Here is a 16615-nt window from a genome sequence, read left to right on the forward strand (position 1 = left end):
TGATCTGTAAATTTAGATATCCTTAATTCATTCTAAGAAGCAAACCCACTAAGTGGCGTTGAGTAAGCTATTATCTTCGTTTACAGCCCAGCCTTTTAATGTAGGTTTAGTAACACAGACAGATCTCATTTATATGATTGTCAGAACTTGGAGGTAATGTTTTACAAGTTCTTTTGAGGGAAAGGCTCTACATCTGGTTGTCTGAGTCCCAAGCTCTTTAAGGATCTCAGCACAGATGTAGGTGACTGTTGACAAAGACCATGGAAAAATTTAAAGTTGCTACCACATCAAAATATGGGAGGACACATTCATTGCCCTGCTGTCATATCAACACCCTGCATGAAAGAAAAGTCTCTCACAATAATGTTGCATTGAGTGTTTCCTGTTTTTATTAGGCAGTTTTTATACACAGGATGGGCACAGAAGCCAAAGGAGCTTGGGGGCTGATAAGAAGAAATGCATCTCTGCAAAATTGTGAAGCAGCCTGAATGCACTGAAAGGCTACCCCATGATCTTGCAGCCTCAGGCCAGGTCCACTCTTTTTGGAAGCTTTCAGACCTAACCATCACACTGATGCATCTTCCTTGCCCCCAGAACTCTTTTTCTTCTCACCCACTTTCAGAGGAGACATAACAGTTTCAAGAAACTTTGTCCATACACTCTCTATGTGGGAGGATCCATTCTGTTGTTCAGATAGAAGGTAGGCTGTGCCTTATCCAGAAATACCTGAAATGTTGATTCCATTTATTACTGAGGGATTTATGTTTCCTTCAGAAGCGGCATAGCTAGATTATTAGCAATGGTTTGCAAACAAAGGCTAGTGGGCAAAATTAGGGGAAGTAGTCTAAGGTAGGAAGGAGTCTAAGGTAGCTTATGTCACAACAAATCTAGTCTTTATGATGTCACAAGTTAACATCTTAATACAGCTAAATGTGACTGTGACTTGCTTTACAATGTTCAATGGCTAAATGTTGCTGAATACATTTTTTTCTTAAATGTATTAATGAAGCAACCATACTCTGCCATGACTTTATTATCATAAATATCCTTTGGGAAGCCATAGAAGAAATTTTAACTAGTGCAACAGATGGCTAGAGTCAAGGAGTTCATTGGCCTGAATCTATAGGATTTAACCAGAGCAATGGAAGATGGGAGGTGTGGAGATGTCTTATCCATAGGGTCGTCATGAGTCAGGGCTGACTTGAGAACAGTTAGCAACAAAATCCTGTTTTACTGATGGCCTCCAGATGCAATGGATTAGTAAAACAAAATCTCAGTGAGTATAGGGGGGGTAGATCTTGCATGTAAAAGATGGAAGTTAAAACTATAGTTCTGGATGATCAAAGCAGAAGTCAACTTTTTTGTGTGTGTTCAGTGTGTTTGGTAGGTTACACACAACAACACAGCATGAACATGTGTGAATTTTTAAAAAAGCAGTTGCGCTTACAATTTTGTTGGCTTTGATCAACAGAAGTTCAAATCCTTGTTCATTTTTATCAGAAAAGGTATAATTCTAGATATAGGAACAGGCTCCTTCCCTTGCCTCCGTCTCATTTCTCTACATCTGTATGCACTCTATCCGTACAACAAGTTCTGCTTCCTCATATATCTTAGGATATCATTCTTCACAGTAGCAACGTTTGCCCTGTGGTACCATCTCATCACAGGCTTCCCATCTGTTCCAACCAAAAACTTCTCAAAGTTCCACTTTATATCATGGATCTTCATAGGTGACCAGAAAAGTTTACTGGGCTCACCAAAGTTTTCGACAACAGGAGGGCAGGAGTTCTACCAAGGGAAAAAAAAAACAAGTTTTAGTCTGAGTTGCTGGAATTCAAAGTCAATCAGGGAGAAGCTCCTAAAAGCTAAATGTAAGGGTTTTCATCTTTGTTCTGTCTTCACAGGGAAAAGCCAGACAACTGGGAACAGGACCCATGAGAAACTGGTCAAGACATTTCACACCAGTGACCTTCAAGCCTATGAAAAGACAAGCTGTGACATGCTAATATGTATCATATTTTTTATATTCTGTCTTGAGTATCAGTCTCCTGTGGGAAGGTGGCACTGGACCTTTCTCTCAACATCTATTTATTTATTTATTTATTTATTTATTTATTTTTGCGCAGAATTGTTCCTACTCCACACTGCTTTCCTTCAGTGTTCCACAATGAAGTTTACCTATCTAGTAACTTCTAACTTTAGGGCAGTCCGGCTCCCCCACCCCTTTCCAATCTTTGTTTTACATAACTAAAGCACATTGGCTTTAACTATGGTCTACTTTTCCAGGAAGAGAAGTTGGAAACTTCATCTCTTAGAAGAAAGGAAGATAGGAAGACAGTCTTTTACTAACAGCAAAAGTCTGCAGCACAACCACCCATGGGTGTCACTAGGGGGTGCAGGGAGTTCAGAATGCACCAAGTGACACCCTAAAGGGTTTGACACCACTGTTCCCCACAGAAACAGGCTGCGACATTCACCTGCATCCCTTTCAAGGGTTGGAGCTCAATGCAAGAGATGATGTGAGTGAGGCACGGCTCAGTGAGATGAGAAAAAAAGGCCCCAGGTTTTTTTTAAATTTTTTTTAATTTGTTTAAAAAACAAAATTTTAAATTCTTTAAAATTTTCCTTGCATTTTCTAACAAATTTTCACTTTGACCACATGAAACTATGTACTGGTACATGTAAATACATTTAGGCTGTGTGTATGATATTGTAATTTAAAGGTATAATTTTAATTTTGCTAATTGTTTATGTCACAACTATTCCATTACATTCAGTAAACTGTTGGAATTATAATTTATGAGTAACATTATTACAAAAATATTACTAAGGATTCTGTATGGGGTGGTGTGAGAAAAAGTTAATGGGGAGGTGACACCATGAGTTACCGCATGAGGTGGTGCCAACCCTAGTGACGTCACTGCAACCACCCATGCAATTTAGGTTTCCCCAGCGTTCCAAAGCAGCTTTTCAAGCAGTGCCGAAAGAAAACATGAAAATTGCCTCTCTGCCCTTCAGGCTTTGAGCCACTAGAAGCATCTCATGGGAAGAATTCTGGTCACGAGAATTTGAGGTGCAAACTATTATCCATCTACCCAATTCTTTATTTCATTAGCCAAGAAAGAGAGGTTAAGAAATCAAATTTGCTGCTGATACTGACCTTCAAAAAGGTGTAAATTCTCTGTTCCTTCTCCCCATTCACATCTCCTTTCTGAAAGAGCTGGAAATTTGGAGTGAAACCTCCTCCAGGTCTGACATACCTGGAACAAGAAAAAAGTTGTTTTCACAGAGATGTTGTAGCAGGAAGTCCCTTTTGTTCAGAAAACATGGTCCTAGCCCCAGCTTGCGGCTCTCCACCCAGAGCCTACACACTCTGCTACTTCATTTTATGCTACCCCCTCATGTCATTATTTCCAAGCAAGTACAGGTAAGATTCCCCCAGAGGTTAAAGGCTACATAGGCTCACTTTCTTGCCAGAGGGAGCAGGAGGAGTATATTGGCAAGATATGCATCAATCCCAGTTTAGTTAACACTTGTATGCCACATTTTCTCTGAGTTCAAAGTGGCCTGCTGCCTATGTGGTTTCCCTGCTCTGTCTTCACACCAGCCCAATGGGATAGCTCAGGCCCAGAGGCAGTGATTGACTAAAGGTCAGCTTGTCAGCTCCATGCTTCAGTGAGGACCCAAACCTGGATTTCCAACCCCAAGCTGATACTAACCACTATGCCACACTTGCTTTTCATTTCAGCTTTACAAACATTCCATCTTTTTATCTCCTCTTGGTGACAGAGAATGACAGACATTCAAAAAAAGGCGCTGTTGACCCTGTATACTGACACTTACAAGGCTGGCAGGACAGAGACTAGTTTGTATTTCTGCAAAGCTTGATAGATTGGAAAGCTGGGCCAAAGCTAACAAAATGAATTTCAACACGGAGAAATGTAAGGTACTGCATTTAGGGTGGAAAAATGAAATGAACAGATATAGGATGGGTGTCACCTGGCTGAATGAAACTACGAGTGAAAGGGATCAGGAAGTCCAAGTGGACCACAAATTGAACATGAGTCAACAGTGTGATGCAGCAGCTAACAAGGCCAATGCTATTTTAGTCTGCATCAACAGAAATATAGTGTCTAGATCAAGGGAAGTAATAGTCCCACTCTATTCTACTCTGGTCAGGCCCCACCTGGAATATTGTGTCCAGTTCTGGGCACCACAATTTAAAAAGGATTGAAAAACTGGAGCGTATCCAAACGAGGGCAACTAAAATGGTGAAGGGTCTGGAAACCATGCCCTATAAGGAACGACTTAGGGAGCTGGGGATGTTTAGCCTGGAGAAAAGAAGGTTAAGAGGTGATATGGTAGCCCTGCTGAAATACTTGAAAGGACATCATATTGCGGAGGAAGCTAGCTTGTTTTCTGCTTCTCCAGAGACTAGGACCCAGAGCAATGGATGCAAGCTCCAGGAAAAGATATTCCACCTCAACATTAGGAGGAACTTCCTGACAGTAAGGGCTGTTTGACAGTGGAACACACTTCCTCGGAGTGTAGTGGAGTCTCCCTCCTTGGAGGTCTTCAAACGGAGGCTGGATGGCCATCTGTCAGGGATGCTTTGATTTAGATTTCCTGCATGGCAGGGGTTTGGATTGGATGGCCCTTGTGGTTTCTTCCAACTCTATGATTCTATAAAATATATATTTAGGTAATGGCTGAGATCCTACATCATGGAGATGGACTGAGTGTAACTCAGCAATGTCAATATGACATTTATGCATTTGTGAATTCCAACACTGTATAATGGGATGTGCATGATTTCAGAATGCAACCACAGCTACAACTACAATAGCAGCGCACGTGAAATGGCAATGCAAGACTATCACAACCTTCAGCTGATCATGCACTTTTGCATTGGATAGAAATGCCCAACTGCTTTTATAGGGGAACTAATGCATATGTTAATCATTAATGTGATGTCAGCTAACAATGACCCAGCTCTGGCCATGCTGGCTGGGGTACTCTGGTAATACTTGTGATCAAGAAAATAAGGACTTTCCCCAACTCGGCCCTGTTGTGCTGTGAAGAGCTGAAACAACCTTTTCATGCCACGTGGCATAACTGGATATTTGCTTTGCGGGTGTGCTTACCTCAGGCCTGGAAGGATTTCCGAGTTTTCACCCGGTTCTTGTTTTCCAAATTGATTGCAGGGGAAGCCAAGGATGACTAATCCGTAGCGTCCCAGTTCTGCTTGTAGTGCATTCAGTTCTACAAGAAACAGACAGACAGATATCAGCAGCTGCTTCAAGTTTTTTTTTTTAATGATGAAACCAACCTAAAGGTGACAAGAACTAATACTGAACAATTTGTTTCACACTTACTGAAAAGGTTTTTCTATAAGGCCAGTTCCATTTGTGTTACTGACAATGGGTTGGGGGACTGATGCTCTTTTGGGACGTGTTCATGCTTCAGGCTTTTATTGGCTTACTGGAACTAATTGTATTGGCATAGCATTCTCCTAGAGGGTTGAAAGGTACTGTAGCTTGCCTTACAACGTTTCCAGGAGTCCTTGGGTAGAAATGGCTAAATCAGCAAAGGGATGGTTAAATTAGTAAAACCAATGGAATATCCCAGGGTGGTATCCCAAATATACGTGATGCAACATTTAATCCCTGCACTCTTTGATTGTGAAATCCTGCATAGCAAGGGGTTGGACTGGATGGTCCTTGTGGTCTCTTCCAACTCTATGATTCTATGACTCCTAGACACAGCAATGGGGGGGGGCGTGTTTGAGCAACTCCACCACTACCAGAAAATTACAGATGGTTCCAATACTCCAAGAGTTAACAGAGAAATGCTTCCTACAGTTTTGGTATTTCCTGGAAGTCCAATACTTCTCACTGTAGAAATGAACTAGAAAAGTACTGCTCTTCTGAAGTTAGAACTCTTACCAAGGTATTGCATTGTGAGTCCTCAGTAAGTGGCCACATTGACAAAGAGAAGCAGCTTCCCTGCATACTTCTGGAAGGGGATGTACTCATCACCATGTATGGAGAGAGCCCCGTAGTTATACACTGTTCCTTGTATTGAGTCATAGCAGTCCACCTGGAAGACAGCAAGAGATACGTCATTCAAAGAAGAGAGAACATACGAAGGACAATAGGTATTCAAATGTAGAAAAGAGGGACTCTGACGTCTCACCTTTCCACATGTGCTCTTTCCCACACACATCATGGGAAAGATACTTATTCTGTAGTAACAGTTGTATATGACCTCACAATAGAAAGTTCTCTGTGGTTGCCCTTCTCTCACGCCTCAATAAATCATTTCCAGTAGCAACAGGAATGGTTCAAAACATTCTGCTGCCTGATGCAGAGCAGTGAAGCATGCTGCTCTGGCAATATGTACCTGAGTTCAGGCTCAGTATCCAAAGCTAGCCAAACTACTTTGACTCCTAAAGCAGAAAATCCAATAAACACCTCTTCTCTTCCCTGACAGTCCGAATGGAATGAAAAAACAAAAAAGCTCACAATTAGTTTCTCTTTTATGATGTATAAACTCTTTTGCCTGTGTTGAATGGTACTGTGCCTAATAGTTGGGTTGGTCTTCATCTCCTCCTTGCTAGATTTAATAAGTGATGAAGGACAGGGTCTGAGCATGCCAGCATGTGGCTAGACTTCATCAGCATCTTGCAGACACCCTGTGGCTTCAAGAACAAAAAGGTGTTAGACTAGTACTGAGAACACTGGATGTTCTGTGTGTCAGCTTAATTTCTACAATATTACAAACAGAAGGAACTCAGCCTTCAGTTGCAGTTCTAGGGCAGTGATGTTGAATGTGAAAGCTCTCTCCAGCACAGATAAGTTCTATGTCTCAGATGGGAAGCAAGCAGATCTCCTGGAAGTTGTTATACTGCAATCCCCAGCAGCCCTACCAGCATATGAGCAACATCTGGACACTTCTAATGTAGTAATAGAAAGAAGCCACATCTACTGAATGACTCCCTTGTGTTAGAAGGTGCAGAGGCCCAGGAACTGAAAAACGCTTGTATATATTTAGGGAAGATGAGTGTGTCAAAGATTAAATAAATACTCTACTGTGTACCTACTGGGTACTGAGAATATATTTAGGCGTGGGTGGCAGGGAAGGAAACACCCATAGCTTAGGGGTAGAGTGTATGTTTGCTAAAAGCCAGTGTGGTGTCGTGGTTTCAGTGTTAATAATAATATGTTTTATTTATAAACTGCTATTCCAAATAGATCATAGCGTTGTCCTAGTGTTGGACTAGGACACCGGGAGGCCAGGGTTCAAGTCCCCACTCGGCCATGGAAACCCACTGGGTAACCCTGAATAAGTCACATTTTCTCATCCTCAGCTGAAGGCAGAGGCAAACCCACTCTGAACTAATCTTGCCAAGAAAAGGGTTGCCATAAGTCAATAATGACATGAAGTACATGACAACAACTATTACTACTACATGTTTGCCCTGCAATGGAGGATCCAGGTTCAATCTTTGGCCTTGAGGTAGGGCTGAAATCTTGGAGAGCTGCTCACTATACAGAAAGGATGAGGAAAAGATAGATTAGGATTCATTGCAAGAACCTTGGATTGATTTGCTGTAATTTTGCAATGGCTTAAACTTCTAAATTGAGCCGATGAAATAACAAATGCTCAGGCAAAGTATCAGGAGCTGGTTTTATTTTGCTTTACTTTGCTTTCTGAGGCAATGAACAAATATAAACCAGTTAAAACAATATAAAGATAAAACATTTTAAAACCATATTAAAACACTCTTTAAAAATCCCTAAATTAAAGATAAAGAGATAAAGGTATCTCTCTACCTCTCCTGAGCAATTACCAGCTGTGGGCTCTTGAGGTTCTAGAACAATGCTGGGGGAACAGTGGCCTTCCAGATGTTGGACTATAACTCTCATTATTCCTCATTTTTTGCCAGGTGATAGAAACTTCAGACTAGTCACATTCAGAGGACCACAAGACTCCCAGTGCTGGGCTTTGAAAATAAATTTAAAAGTTGATCCCAGAAGCCTTACAGCTAAAAGTAGCTGTAAGCAGCCTTACAGCTGCCCCAGTATAAATTATATTTAACTGGTTTCTCAGTGAGACATCCTCAGTGTAAAGTAGTTTCCTGTGGTATATCTGTAACAGCTTCCATTTAGTTTCTAAGGAGCTGCCCTCATCACCCTGTTCTTTCCAGTCACCTAGAAACGAACGGTTACTAGGATCTTATGGGAACATTTAATCATTCACTGTGTCTCACCACCACAGTGAACTCCAAGTTCAAACCTATTTGCGTCAGAAGAAAATGCTGGGCCCAGAATCAAGCACTATCTATCAGGAAGATAGAAGTATACTTATCATTCAGGATTATGGGACAGGCCAGGAGTCCAGAGTGGGCAAAAAGTCCTCCAAAAGAAAAAAAGCAACCTGCAAGGTCTTATTTATGACAATCAGCAGCAGCATCAAGTACCTTTACTCAAGACTAAAGTGTTGAATTGTAGCTCAGAGCAAGCTTGGGCAAAAGCTCCACAAGATTGCCATTATGATCCCCATGACCTCTGTGCCACACTGTCAAAAAGACAGAATGGCCAAAAAGTGGTTAGAATCCTCCAGAAGAAGTTGTTTTGTTCTTAAAGAGGTCATTGTTCTCACCCAGCCTGAAACCCCCCTCTAAGTCTAGACGTCAAAGAGTTTTAACTTCCATAGAAAACATCCTGTAATTAAAGAAACAAATGAATCAACAAACACAGGGAGAAGTTGTTCTCATTAAATATGACATTTACGTTTATTCATGGATTACATTGATGTGGAGATGGTAAATGTTAATTCTGAGTGTATCGTCATTCTTTCTAAAGGAATCCAACCAAGGAAGTTCACACACATGCTCACAAAGATGCAGAACTATTCTAAGGTAGAAATGTTGGTGTATGCCTCCAGGTTGTTTCTGACTCATGATGACCCTAAGGCAAATCTATCAAAGGGTTTTCTTAGCAGAATTTGTTCAGAGGGACCTCGCCTTCCTTTGAGGCTGAGCGAATGTGACAAGTTATACAAGTGTGTTTCCATGGCTGACAAGGATTTGAACCCTGTTCTCTCAGTGTCCTAGTTCTACTGTCAAACCACTACATCATACAGTACTGGCTCTCTGACCAAGCATTTATTTATGACAGTTGGAGAAGGGTGCTGGACTCAGAGGGGATTGTCCTGGCATATTCAAGACCCTGACTTTACACTATTGGGATTCTGGGAATTCTACAAAGATGAAAGAGCCAGGTAAAGTGTATTGTACGTCATAAGTACAAACTCCCAATTATACAAGTTATACAAGTTTCAGTTCTGTAGGCAAAGGGATCTTGTAGTACTTTTGAGAAAAAAAGCTGGTAGTGTGAGCTTTTGTAGACTTGAGCCTACTTCCTCAAATGCATATTTGGAATGGAGTATCCAGAGGTTGTGTGAGAGAATGTCAATTCAAATTCAAAATCTTGTGGGTATGGAGATGAGGTGGCAAGTTCAATTTTAACTATGATAAATGGGTAGCATTCGATATAGCCATGTTAGTCTGTAGAATCAGTATGTAGAGAGATTTTGTAGCACCGTTGAGACTAACTGAAAGAAAGAAGTTGGCAGCATGAGCTTTCATAGACTTAAGTCTACTTCCTCCAAATGCATCTGAGGAAATAGACTTAAGTATATGAAAACTCATGCTACCATCTTCTTTCTTTTAGTTAGTCTCAAAGATGCTACAAAATCTCCCTGCATGTGGTCATTGGGGTACAGAGTGTTACAATGACATAATTAAAAACATGGAAATGATATTATTAAAATACAACTAAATGATCCAAAGAATTAAAGGATAAAAGATATAAATCAGCAAAACACCACACTATTAAAAACAGCACAGCCCTTGCAATCAGTTCAAAATGTCTGTTGGGACAGTAAGGTTTTCATAGTTTTTTTGTGGGTTTTTCGGGCTATGTGGCCATGTTCTCGCAGAGTTTCTTCCTGACGTTTCCTGAGTAAGGCCCGTTACAGACCGCCCAAAAGGGGCGGTCTTGGGCCGCTGCCGGTTGCAGCGCAGAGGAGCCGCAGCAGCCAAACCGCATGACTCCTCCGCGCTGCAAAAAAGGAGTGCAGAAATCGCACTCCTTCCGGCAACCCAGAAGAGCCGCCGCAAGTGCCAAAGCGCGCACTCGCAACGGCTCTTCCGGGTTTAGACGTCCGGACGCTATGCGTCCATTACGTCAAGATGGCCACGCCCGTCTGTATAGGGCGCCGCCATCTTGCCATACGGAATACGTGCAAGGGGCAAGGCGCGTCCGGAAGCGCCGCCCCTCGCGCGTATTCCTGGCGCAACGACGGCGCCGCTTAGGCCCGTCTGTAAGGCGCCTCTGGTTTTCACTTGCCAAAAGGAGAGCAGCAAGAAGGGAGCCATCTAAGGCAGCATCCACACTGCAGAAATAATCCATTTTGATGTCACTTTAACTGTCATGGCTCAGTGCTATTGAATCCTTGGAACTGTAGTTTATTGTGGCACCAGAGTTCTCCAACAGAGAAGACTAAATGCCTCACAAAACTACAAATCCCAGAGTTACATAGCATTGCTCAATGGCAGTTAAAGTAATGTCAAACTGGATTATTTCTGCAGTGAAGATGCAGCCCTAGTCAATGTGGGGAGGGTGAGCCAAAGCCTGGGAGTAGCCACCAAAAAAGCCATTCATAATAAGATAAATAATAAATCTTTCAAGGACAAAACTTTGGACGAGGGGCCTATAGGGCTCCTACCCAATCTGGATTTCCTAGGAGGTGTTTACTTTTCTCTTGCCCACCAGGCTGCCCATCAATAAGGGTAGATCTATGAGGTAGTTTCATTTCTCTCTTCTCTCTCACCCAAGAGTAGTTGCAGCAGTAGGCAAGACTGATCCTCTCGGGCTTTTGGATTTCATTAGCTAACCCATTCACCAAATTGCAACTTCAATTCACTAGATGTTTATCATTTAAGAAAACAAACAAATAAATAGACACTGGTCCTCTAGTAGAGTTGCTAACAGAATGGCCAAAACCAGAAGCTAGTTGACAAAATGGAAATCTGCTAGCATTGCGCTCAAAATGCTGTCAGCAGTGTGACGTCTGTGCAGGAGATCCTTCAACTGCATTGTGAATATTTGAGGTATCTATTAGGGATCCTTATCCAGCTAATCCAAAGGAAAAATAAATGGAAACAGAACACTGTCCTGTCATGTTCTGTTGGTATTTATTTTAGATCGAATAAAAATGAGAGTTAGAAGTAATTTGAATTAAGTCATTACAAAGAAAAAAATCTTTCTTATGGTTTTCTCTTTGGAATTTTTTCTCCATTCAAATTTCAGCCCACTTCTAATTTTAGAGAGAGGCAGCTGCATTTTGTGATGACTTGGAACCATACTGCCAAATGTCAGAGGGTGGGTGGTGGTTAGATCTGCAGCTGTTTTTTGTGGTGGAAAAATACATACGCTGGAAGTAGAAGAATTTTACACACACACACACACACACACACACACACACACACACACACACACCAGCAAGGATCACCAGGGTAAAAGGATTCATAGCAAAGGGTTTGAATCTCTCAATCTCCAGCTGCTTTCCTGGATGGACTCTTCCTTTCTTCTAGTGCAGACAGCCCCATGTCCATTAGTTTGGATTACAAGACTAAGCCTGCCCCCAGCCCCAAAGAGATTTCAGCCAAGAACACACCATTTCAGCTATCCCGCCATAATAATATTAAAAGGTGTACAGGTGTACAATAGGTTGTTCAGATTAGATGCTGGATCTGTTTGGAATGTGGTAAGATTTGGATTAGGAAGGAGATGAACCAGTTGGCTGTCTTTTCCCCCTCAGGCTGGTGTCGAAAATGTGTACCTGTAAGTCTGATTTATATTCAAAATGGCAAAGCAATATTACAGCAAAAATAAGAGTCACCCAAGTTTATGTTGTGTTTCTCTAAACTAAACAATGAACCAATCCCAACATTATTTTAGCCCATTAAATCAAGATGACATGTTTAAAGAGCAATTGTTACACAGGCAATCTTCCTTACTTTAGGTTGTCCCCAAAGGTACAAATTGACCACTTATGTATGATCTGGCAAGCTGTGGTGTGGTTTGTTGAAATCTGTCTTGTTATGTTCTGTGAGACTGCTTCTGCTAACAATCCATGGTGTGCTAATTAGCCACAATAGGAGTCCATGGTTTGTTATAGGCATACAAACTCTGACTTATTCTTGGTTTGTTTCCACAACTGCCCACTATGAAGCAAGAAGTGGAAAAGGGGCAGGAGAGGAACAGACCAGAAATAAACTGGAAATTGATAAACCACATGTTACCAATATGTAGAGAAATCTTGTAGCACCTTTGAGACTAACTGAAAGAAAGACATTGGCAGTATGAGCTTTCCTATACTAAAGTCTACTTCCTCAGATACATGTTATCAAGTTCTGTTTCAGCAGTATGATCCTAAATAGGCTTACTTCAATGTTTTTCCTAAGAAGTATTTTCTAGGCAAGTTTGGAGCCATCTCTATCAGACATCCCTTACTGTGTGTGCACTGGTGAAAACAGAACAGTGGCTAAATATTATCACATTTCTTCATACCTTTGTTATGGTAACACTTTTGCCTGCCTGCTACTGAGATGTTCCAGTGTCTATATTCTTATTGACTCCCTAAAAAAGTATGAAAAGGCTTCAATAAACCAGCAACCCAATGGCAATTGGGCTTTCCCCCTTTCATAGTTCCATGTGGTTTTCTCAGTAAAAAGGTCAGATATTTTTCTGGCATCACAGTGTCAGGCACATTGTTTGCCAAAGCAAGATAGACAGCTAACCTTGTCCTGTGGACTGATAATATTTGTATACAGAAGAGTCAAATCTGTTTCTCCTTGTTTGTCCTAGTGTATTGCAATCCTGGTTTATAATTTTCTTTTCCCTTTATTAATCTTCTGTGCAATAGGACAACCCAATCCACTTGGTCTGGAGTGTTATAATTCTTGGGTTTTCTCCTACATACTGTATATCCTGACTGTTTTCCCTGCTAGATCCTGCAATAAGAAGGAAGAATTGGTTGATGGTCGTCTCCATGTCAGTGGAAAAGCGAATCTGCTTGAGTTTTCATCTGCATGTTAAAGAAGCCACTCAAAGTGCTGAATGTATTTTGGGCCAGTGTTCAGCATTTTGGATTATTGCCTTCCAGTCAACTTTGACTTATGCAACTCTATAAATAATAGTCCTCCAAGTAACAGATCATCAAGACCCCTGCTCAGGTCTTGCAAACTCAAGACCATGGCTTCTCTGACTAAGTCTATCCATCTTCTATGCAGTCTCGTCCGCTTTTCCTACTTCCCTCAACCATACCAAGCACCTTGGATAGCTACTTTAACGTTGAGACTGAAACCAAGATCAGACCCCCAACAAGCTGCCATGGAGGTGTGTGTGTGAGATAGAAAAAGATGGCATTTGGGGGAGATACTGCTACATTTTAAAAACATATAATTGTTACCATTTTTAATGTGTTCTTTCTGATGTGTAGTAATCTCATTTACCTTCAGTTTACCTGATCCTAAGAGGCAGAACATATTTGTTTTGAGTTTTATGTAAGACAAGTTAGAATTTATAACCAAAGTTTACCTGGTGATTACACAGCTACACAAGGGAGTGAATAACCCATGACAAATTCACAGTCCTTGAGAAATTAATAATCCTAGGAAATGTGCTTGTGTCCCTGTTTCTGGTCAATAAATTAAGTTGAGCCCACAGTTGGCTTCCTCTTAGGAAGGCTGATGACCAAGCTGCCAGCTACAATGCCAGGAATGAACAAGTCACAGGGCAGCCTGATAAGCAAACTTCCTCAGTTCCTTCCACTGGTTGATAAGAAGCAGGCAGCTATTATATTTTAGGAAAAAACAAAACAAACCCTTGTTCTTGTTACTTGATTCATGCAACATGATATAGCTACATACATATGAACAAAGAATTTGACAGGGGAGGGTGATGAGGAGCTTAGACATAAGTAATAATCTGGCATTAGGCATTCTACTTAAAATTTGTGGCTGTGAGGGTGGCACGAGAGAGGTCCCGTCCCCTCTCAGCCAGATTAGATTGGCAGCCACAGGGTACAGTCATAATGGCAGTTGGATTGTGCTGTTCAGTATCCGAGCATTGTGTCACAAATATTACAAACTACTTGGTGTCTGATGCTCATCCTCACAGATCTCTGCTGTTAAGTACTGTATGGTGCAAATTCAGAGTATAAAAGCTGTCATGTTCTAGAATATCTTCCTAAAACACTCTCCCCTCCTTGGACAGTTCTGGAATGTCTTACCTTCTGTCGTTCCTGTCCCAAATTTGGCTGAATTAAGCCAGCTAAGAGTAAGGGGAAAATCCATGGACCCTTAAGTCTGCCCCTCATGGTGGTGGCAGCAGGAGGGACAGGGGTGCAAGCACCCTGCCCTTGCCTCTTTGGAGAGCTAGCTTGCAGTAGTAGGTCTCTCTCTCTCTCTCTCTCTCTCTCCCTCTTCTTTCACTGTGAACAGGCTACCAGCTTGATAAATAAAAACACAGAAGCCAAGTGCCTGTAGCCAATCGTGAAGCAGAAAGAGCTTCAGGGCTGATCCTGTAGATGTTAACTATGTGAGCTCTGGCTCAAGCATTGCTCACAGATTGCACTACCTTGATATTCCTCTAAAATTCTTCTCAGATATAAAACCAAGGGCAGGAATTTGGTCTGGAGGGAAGATATGAAAACATAACACGTCCCCAGTTGTCACACAGACTCTCCCAGACTATGATTTTAGCATATATCAACTCAACAGGTAAGTCATATTCCCAAGCTTGGGCTCCAAATCAATCTCATATCCACTTACCTGAGAATAAGTCTCACTGAACTCTTTCTGTGTGAACAAATAGGACTGTATAACTCTCTCAAAAAACATGTTTAAAAATGTTATTGTTTATAATTAGATTTAGTTTAACTTCTCATTAGTAGGAGGAAAAGGGCGGAATCATACCTTTGCAATTACATCAAAGCCATGATTTTAGGATACAGTCTTAGATTTCTCTAATAGCCTTTAAAATCTATGCACCTTGTCAAAGGGCCAAAGAACAGACTGTTCTGCATAATCTCATGCACCTATCACATTCTAACATATTGTACACATTTGACAGTAGACTGTACCCTGTGGAAGTTTATACTATACTGATTTTTTTAGATGTTAAGGGTGCTGCAGGATACATTTTTCAGGGCAATTTTTAAAACGTTTGAGTAAGCTCAAACCTATTTTTCAGGGAAATCATCATTTTCTAAACTATCAAAGGAATGTTTGAAGTTCCTTTTGATGACAAATTGTATTAAAAATGTTTTTGAGCTCTGAGCTGTAAATGTTTGGCTTCATTGACTTTCATGTGACATAACCACATTATGATTGTACATTATGCTCAGAGAGTGCAATTCTCACAAGCATTATTCTGTGAGCATTCTGTCTCTTTTTCTCGCTGTACCACCACAGAGATTTAGTAGTTAGGGTGGGTGTAGGGTGCCCAGACAGCATCCAATTGCAGTTTGGCCACAATGAAAAAGATATTGACAAGAAGTCATCACCTGCCAGAGATTCTACAGCTGGGAGAAGAGAGCAGATGTTGCCTACTGGGTGACATCTGCTCTCCCCATTGGCATCATAAGGCAGGTGCAGGGGTGAGGACCACACCAGGTGACACTCCAGAGGGCCATGCGAGACCCTGAAGGCTTTGGGGTGGTGGCGGCAGAGGAGCCTTCAGAGTCCTGCAAAGGAAGAGCCAAGTGAGACTGAAGGGGGGGGGGGAGCCTGCAGTGGTCTAGCCAAGTGGGGGGCAGGGAAGCAGGCAGTTTGCCCCCCCCCCCACTGGGTGACATCCACCTTAGGGATGCCACTGGCTCTCCCTTGTGATGTCTTTCTTTTTCTCCCAACTTTAGGACTTCAGCCAGATGCTGCCAGTAACCCTACCTTCTTCTGACTGTTAAATGACTGTGGAAGGACATTCCAGCACTGAGGCATTGCCTTCAAGGGGAAATTGCAAAAGGAGGCACTGAATGCCTCCTTCCACAACATATCAAAAGCAACATACTCCTGGTTACCCATACCTGTGTATATCACCAACAGAATTTTGGTGCATGTAAATAAAAACCTGAAACTTTCTGTTAGCCCCAACTACATTAGATTAATTGAATCAAGGAACTTTGATATATAAATACTGATTTACCAACTTACCATTGATTCAGTGCATTTCCTCTAATTAATATTAACAATAAGACTTTGATTATTTATTTTATGGAAATAAATTTCTGCTTAGTTCTAGCAAAAAGATGTCTTTTCATAATGGTCCAAATTTAGGAAACTTCAGTTAAGAACTGAATTGCCTTAGATCAGGGATGGCAAATGCACATGGGGGGGGGGATTTTGGCCCTGTGCTGCCCTCTCCCCTCACATGCCATGCCATCATTTTCAGATAACCGGAAGTGAAGTCACATCACATCCAACCATCATCTTGGCTAATTTTGGAATGTGTTTTTCCTGTTCATATTTTAGGGTGTCAGTATG

General features: G+C 41.6%; 2 protein-coding genes and 1 long non-coding RNA gene across 9 annotated transcripts in view; 2 read left to right on the plus strand and 1 right to left on the minus strand.

Annotated features, from left to right (window-relative positions):
- TNIP1 (TNFAIP3 interacting protein 1) overlaps positions 1–2654 on the plus strand; it is a 108488-nt gene extending 105834 nt beyond the window's left edge. For 2 of the 7 annotated variants that reach the window (XM_042452113.1, XM_042452110.1), the window contains one exon: positions 1905–2651. In XM_042452113.1, coding sequence (XP_042308047.1) covers positions 1905–1938 — 34 coding nt within the window. In that variant the 3' untranslated portion in view covers positions 1939–2651. Of the gene's footprint in view, positions 1–1904 lie in introns of all 7 variants that reach the window. The other 5 variants (XM_042452114.1, XM_042452109.1, XM_042452111.1 and 2 more) reach the window with 5 other exon arrangements.
- GPX3 (glutathione peroxidase 3) lies at positions 367–14581 on the minus strand. The gene is made up of 5 exons (XM_042452116.1): positions 14365–14581; positions 5946–6099; positions 5145–5262; positions 3161–3260; positions 367–1788 (listed from the first exon to the last, which is right to left on the minus strand). Exons 1-5 carry the CDS (start codon positions 14449–14451, stop codon positions 1576–1578), a joined length of 672 nt encoding a protein of 223 aa, XP_042308050.1. The 5' UTR covers positions 14452–14581; the 3' UTR covers positions 367–1575.
- Positions 12957–16275, plus strand: LOC121922544. The gene is made up of 3 exons (XR_006102184.1): positions 12957–13469; positions 14740–14854; positions 15991–16275. It is a non-coding gene; the product is annotated as an uncharacterized LOC121922544 (long non-coding RNA).
- Positions 16276–16615: the final 340 nt, after the last annotated feature.

This window comes from Sceloporus undulatus, chromosome 2, assembly GCF_019175285.1.
Source record: "Sceloporus undulatus isolate JIND9_A2432 ecotype Alabama chromosome 2, SceUnd_v1.1, whole genome shotgun sequence".
NCBI classification, from domain to species: domain Eukaryota; kingdom Metazoa; phylum Chordata; class Lepidosauria; order Squamata; family Phrynosomatidae; genus Sceloporus; species Sceloporus undulatus.